Genomic DNA, 5,586 nt, shown 5'->3' on the forward strand with positions numbered 1-5,586 from the left:
GTTATTTAAACCAAAATTTATATTAATCTTGCCAAAGGTATACGTATGTTTCTATTAATATTGGAAACGAAAATTTCCCCTCAGCCATATAGACGTATTGGGTAATTCTGATATTAATATTTATTAGTATGTAAAGTTATGCATACATTAATATTATTTGATATTATTTGATACCTCTACAGTAATTTGGACTGGGTTCGGTCGTGTATTTCCAGTCGATCTCGGTGAGCTGCAGATTGGCGGCAAGAAGAGGAATATCATATATAACGCTTCCATCGCCACCTGCTTCCAAAAGGAGTACGTTCCAGTCTTCTATCTCGGACAAGCGATTCGCCAAGACAGTTCCTGTAATCACATAAATTGGTAGAACATTAATACAACATTCGTAAAAAGAAATAATTAATTTATTTAAATATCTCTGTTAGGTTGATGATACATTTACATCGTACATGTGAATGTGTGTGTAAGCGTTAGAGGGCGTCTAGGTCTCAGTTGACACAAAAGACTATGGGAGGCTGTTAGAAGAATCTAAAAGAGTCAATTGACAACAAGCGTGCGTGCAAGAAAGTTATCCAGGTCTTCAGAGTGTAATATATATGTATAGCTGTTGTGTGTGAAATAAAGTAAATTATTTGTATTTCCGAATCCTCTCTATACCTTAACAATCTCAAATATTTTTATGTCAAAAGTTGTTAGTTGAAATTCAAAATTTGTCGATACTACAAATAGGATTTCATGATAAACCTAAAATATGTTTACAGAATACATCTGAAATTCGTTTATACGTAGGCAATAGGAAGTTAAAATTTGTACGCCAATTTGCATAAGAACGCGCAACGTCATAACTATACTACATAACAGATAGAATTATTCTTTCTTCCATGCAAACGTACAGTTATGTTCGTCTCTGTCACACTTTTATTAGGTTTATCATGGAATTTGTGTCGATGGTATCGAAAGAACATACCCGCAGTACCGCCACCTACAATTATGAAATCGTAAGACGGCATTAATAATTTAGAAGGAACATTCGTCGCGGAGTAATTAACAAACAAGTACGTGACATATAACGACATGCTCAAGAACGCCGAAAGCACCGATGCGATCGTTCCCGATTGCAATCCTCCGAGAATATTTTTTACGACATCCATTTTGCACTTCTCCGGTTTCCCTTGTCAACCTGTAATAATAAGTCTTGTTACCTTTCTAGTAATCTTGCCTTTCTATGCCTAATAATCTTTCTAAAGATTTTTACACGTATTACGATTTTATCCAGTTCATATTTCGTCTTTGATAAATAAAATAAATAAATAAATAAATATTTGCTTTTGTAAATTTGTTCTCCACAAAAGATTAATAAAAGCATGTGTGTTTAACGAGCGAAGCTAATTTAATTCTTGCTCACAACAAATGAAAACGGAACCTGTACCTTTGAACTATGGTACAATTTGCCTTACACGGTCTAATTTGAATAATAACTTGCACACAATGACATTCACAGGTATCGTACGATGCTGAATATTACAGCAATAAATTTTGTTGCTGTCACTATGTCTCTTTCACAGACAGATCATGACATTGTCAGGTGTAATCGTACCGCAACGTGCCAAAAACGACCATTAAATCTGTACATTTCTGAGGTCAGTTGCTTGATACGTTTCATGGGTACGTAGTACACAGAACGAAAAAATTCTTTAAACGGCATCGATACGGAACATGACAAACACTCAGTAAATATTAATAAAATGATACGGAAATCTCCAACCGATCGTGTTACATTTTCTACGCCTGTTTGTCTCAAAAGATGTATTTTTTAAATTATTTGATTAATTATTTTAAATTTTTGAAATCTGTATGTAGTACACCTATTTCCACGAAATCCGTCAAATTGGCGGGCTAACTGATTTCATGAACAAACCGTTTTTCAAAGACAGCGTGCAAAAGTTTCAGTTATTGTAGACATTTCCCATTATTGTCTCCGCTTATTGTAAGTATTCCCAATAGAATAATTGAATTTGGGCACAGTATTTTCTTTTTTTTTTGACCAATCCCCCTCTTCTAGCAATCACGAGTAAATCCAGGAGATATAATAAGATGTTGAATAAAATTGTCAACATTAATGAAGATTGTTCTGAGGATACCTCCGTAGAAGATCAATATGAATTAGGCCAAAGCGAAGCTGACAGTGAAATTTCTGAATACACTGAAAGTGGAGAGACAGAAGGATCTTCGAATAATGAAGACGAAAACTTCTTAAAAGTATATCGTAACAAGGAAACGATGATGACTCTTTCTAGTTCTGACTCCGAGGATGAAAGGACGAGCATTCCAAGCGCATCCCAAAATGTAATGGGTGAAATTGAAATTTCAATTAACAGGACACAGTGGATAAATGTGAAACGCGTGTGGATCCAAGCGTAGGACGCCCATTCGTATGATATTCAAGGATATCGCAAGGCCTACTGGCTATGCTGAGGAAAATATTATATCGGGATGTATAACTAGCGGAACATGACAAACACTCAGTAAATATTAATAAAATGATACGGAAATCTCCAACCGATCGTGTTACATTTTCTACGCCTGTTTGTCTCAAAAGATGTATTTTTTAAATTATTTGATTAATTATTTTAAATTTTTGAAATCTGTATGTAGTACACCTATTTCCACGAAATCCGTCAAATTGGCGGGCTAACTGATTTCATGAACAAACCGTTTTTCAAAGACAGCGTGCAAAAGTTTCAGTTATTGTAGACATTTCCCATTATTGTCTCCGCTTATTGTAAGTATTCCCAATAGAATAATTGAATTTGGGCACAGTATTTTCTTTTTTTTTTGACCAATCCCCCTCTTCTAGCAATCACGAGTAAATCCAGGAGATATAATAAGATGTTGAATAAAATTGTCAACATTAATGAAGATTGTTCTGAGGATACCTCCGTAGAAGATCAATATGAATTAGGCCAAAGCGAAGCTGACAGTGAAATTTCTGAATACACTGAAAGTGGAGAGACAGAAGGATTTTCCGAATACACTGAAAGTGGAGAGACAGAAGGATCTTCGAATAATGAAGACGAAAACTTCTTAAAAGTACATCGTAACAAGGAAACGATGATGATTCTTTCTAGTTCTGACTCCGAGGATGAAAGGACGAGCATTCCAAGCGCATCCCAAAATGTAATGGGTGAAATTGAAATTTCAATTGACGGGACACAGTGGATAAATGTGAAACGCGTGTGGATCCACGCACAGGACTCCCATTCGTATGATATTCAAGGATGTCGCAAGGTCACTGGCTATGCTAAGAGAAATATTATATCGGGTTGTATAACTAGCTCTTTCGAATTGATAATTGAGTGACACATAATGGAATATTGGACTGAACCGAGACCTGTCGAGTTCAAAAAAAAACTGTATAATCACAAATGCTGAGTTACGTAAGTTTCTAAAAATTATGTGTCTGGGACACAAACGAAGCGAGATCCTTAGAAGTTTTCGAAAGATTACATAAATTTCTGTACATAAATTCGCGCTGATATTCGAAATATGGGAAAGATTCATTAGTAATAACCAGGCATATTAGAATCTACATAAAAATTTTTAACGGCAGCCCGATACAGGTTTACGCAATATATGCCGAATAAGCTTTATAAATTTGGCATTAAGTTTTGATTATCAGTTGAAGTTCAAACGAAATATATTTTAAATGGTTTGATTGATTTAGAAATTCGATGCTCATGGAAACAAAGCTCAAAATGACTTTGCTTTCCTCACATTTGTATAAATCCGTTCCAGGAACCATTGCTTTTTACCATAAAACAATGCTTGGTGTGGACGTGGTCGACCAGCTGGCATGCAAGTATAGTGTAAAAACAGGGAGTTTCCAATGGCCTCCTCAAGTATTTTTCAATATTTTAGTTTCGATAGCGATAAGTGTGTTGATATTATATAAAGAGTGCACCAGATCGAAAATATCCAGAAAGGAATTCATATTTTGTTTAGCCGAGGAATTAGCTGAAGAAAACGAGGAAAACATTTTCCAATGATCAGACGGTTCATTTCTGTGACGTCACCAGTGCGAAAAATTTGCCAAGTGGATTATTGCAAAAAAATATTGCAAAAAAACAACATTCAGTATATTTGCAAAAAGTGTGTTCAATAGATATGATTAGCCTGTATCGTTAATGTTATTGTTATTTTTTTAGTGATAATTTGAAAAAAGACTTTATTTATTAACAATTTATTTAAACGCGAAGTTTAATATTCTTCCTTTCAGACTCAATTTGAATAAATCGATTTTTTAAAGAAAATTGCGTATTTTCGTTTACCTGTCAATTTGACGGGTCCCGTAGAGATAGGTACACTATATACGGATTTCAAAAATTAGAAGGCCTAGGAAAAAATAATTTTGTGCATAAATTCTTTAGATGAAATGATTAATTTACTATGCAAAATGGTTAAAATTGGTTTTTGAGATATTTCATTTCGAAATTCGAAAAATCCAGTGTTAAATGCCCTGCATTTTGTACCGCAAATCAGACAAAGTATCGAGTGTAATTATATCAGTTACTTTTAGTGTTGCTATTCGTAGTTTTCGCCATTTACCTCTTCACGTTTCTCCAAAGAGTGTCGAAACGATGCTCTGATTGATCTCGCACAGCTATACCCTTCTGCGGGGTGATATCCTCCTTTCTTTTGAATGGATACGCGCGCAGAAAGCGCGCAATTCAAATACTATTACAGCAATTAAAAAATAAAGCAGCACGAATAATACAAATCTCACCACTGAACGAGAGGTGCGATTTCAGACGAAGAGATTTACACTGAGGAACAAACGCAATTAAACATAGCCTACTTCTATTTGGATATGACGATCTTTCCAACGATGAGAAAATTAATCAAACCGGCTGAGTAGTTTTTGAGGTTACCTTGAACATACTGGCACCCTTATATGGAGATCTTCTCGCTTTATAATTTTTATATTGGCGGAGAATTTCGATATGCCAACTAGTGTCAGAAAATTAAACTGTGAGTATGTCAGGTATCGATAATATGATCAATGTTCAAATCGACATGAGTATGACAAAATTATTTTGTGCGTGTAGAGGTTATGTGAAGAGGATATAGGTGCGTGAGAATTAATGACGAGATTACTTGTTGTTGCAACCGCCGAATATATTTAAATCGATAAATTAGTACACAGCCGTAAACGTGAGTCGTTGGTACGAAGTATAAATCGCAGAATATAATCGCGGAATCAATACTTGTAAAGACTTGTCGCGTAACTTGATAGACGCTCGTGAGATACTCAGAAAATACTCTCGATACTATTAGGTACACGGTATGTACTGTCGTTCGCGATCGTCTTCGTTTATTTATACTGGTGGGGGGGAGAGTCGAGAAATTGAAATTCGTCTTGATTCGACGGTTGAATGTAGCGGTGATATTGTCTTCGCCCGGAGTTTATTTATCGTTGTTTCAAGGCTATGACAAAGTCCTGATGAAAAAAAAAAAACAGCACGTGTCGCTCTCGACTCGTGTCGTCCTTTAACTCCTATACCGTTACACTACCCCCCCCCCCCCCCC

The 5,586-nt window shown here is 35.5% G+C and overlaps 2 protein-coding genes and 1 pseudogene across 2 annotated transcripts; 2 read left to right on the forward strand and 1 right to left on the reverse strand.

Moving 5' to 3' along the window:
* Positions 1–98: 98 nt before the first annotated feature.
* Positions 99–1,205, reverse strand: LOC112213899 (glucose dehydrogenase [FAD, quinone]-like). The gene is made up of 2 exons (XM_024371776.2): positions 968–1,205; positions 99–345 (listed from the first exon to the last, which is right to left on the reverse strand). The coding sequence occupies exons 1-2, from the start codon at positions 1,149–1,151 to the stop codon at positions 164–166; spliced, it is 366 nt and encodes a 121-aa protein (XP_024227544.1). The 5' UTR covers positions 1,152–1,205; the 3' UTR covers positions 99–163.
* An 808-nt stretch (positions 1,206–2,013) lies between these two features.
* Positions 2,014–2,515, forward strand: LOC105681696 (annotated as a pseudogene).
* A 293-nt stretch (positions 2,516–2,808) lies between these two features.
* Positions 2,809–3,360, forward strand: LOC112213898 (the record flags this gene model as incomplete). The annotated part of the gene is made up of 1 exon (XM_033324222.1): positions 2,809–3,360. A coding segment is annotated over one exon (552 nt), but the record flags the coding sequence as incomplete, so codon positions are not given.
* Between the last annotated feature and the right edge of the window lie 2,226 nt (positions 3,361–5,586).

Source organism: Bombus impatiens, unplaced genomic scaffold (genome assembly GCF_000188095.3).
Source record: "Bombus impatiens unplaced genomic scaffold, BIMP_2.2 scf_1746, whole genome shotgun sequence".
Classification (NCBI taxonomy): domain Eukaryota; kingdom Metazoa; phylum Arthropoda; class Insecta; order Hymenoptera; family Apidae; genus Bombus; species Bombus impatiens.

Coding starts and splice junctions, on each gene's coding strand:
- LOC112213899 (XM_024371776.2), bottom strand. CDS start 1,151: ATGGATGTCGTAAAAAATATTCTCGGAGGATTGCAATCGGGAACGATC. Junction 346..967: donor TGTAGGTGGCGGTACTGCGG/GTATGTTCTTTC, acceptor ATGTGATTACAG/GAACTGTCTTGGCGAATCGC.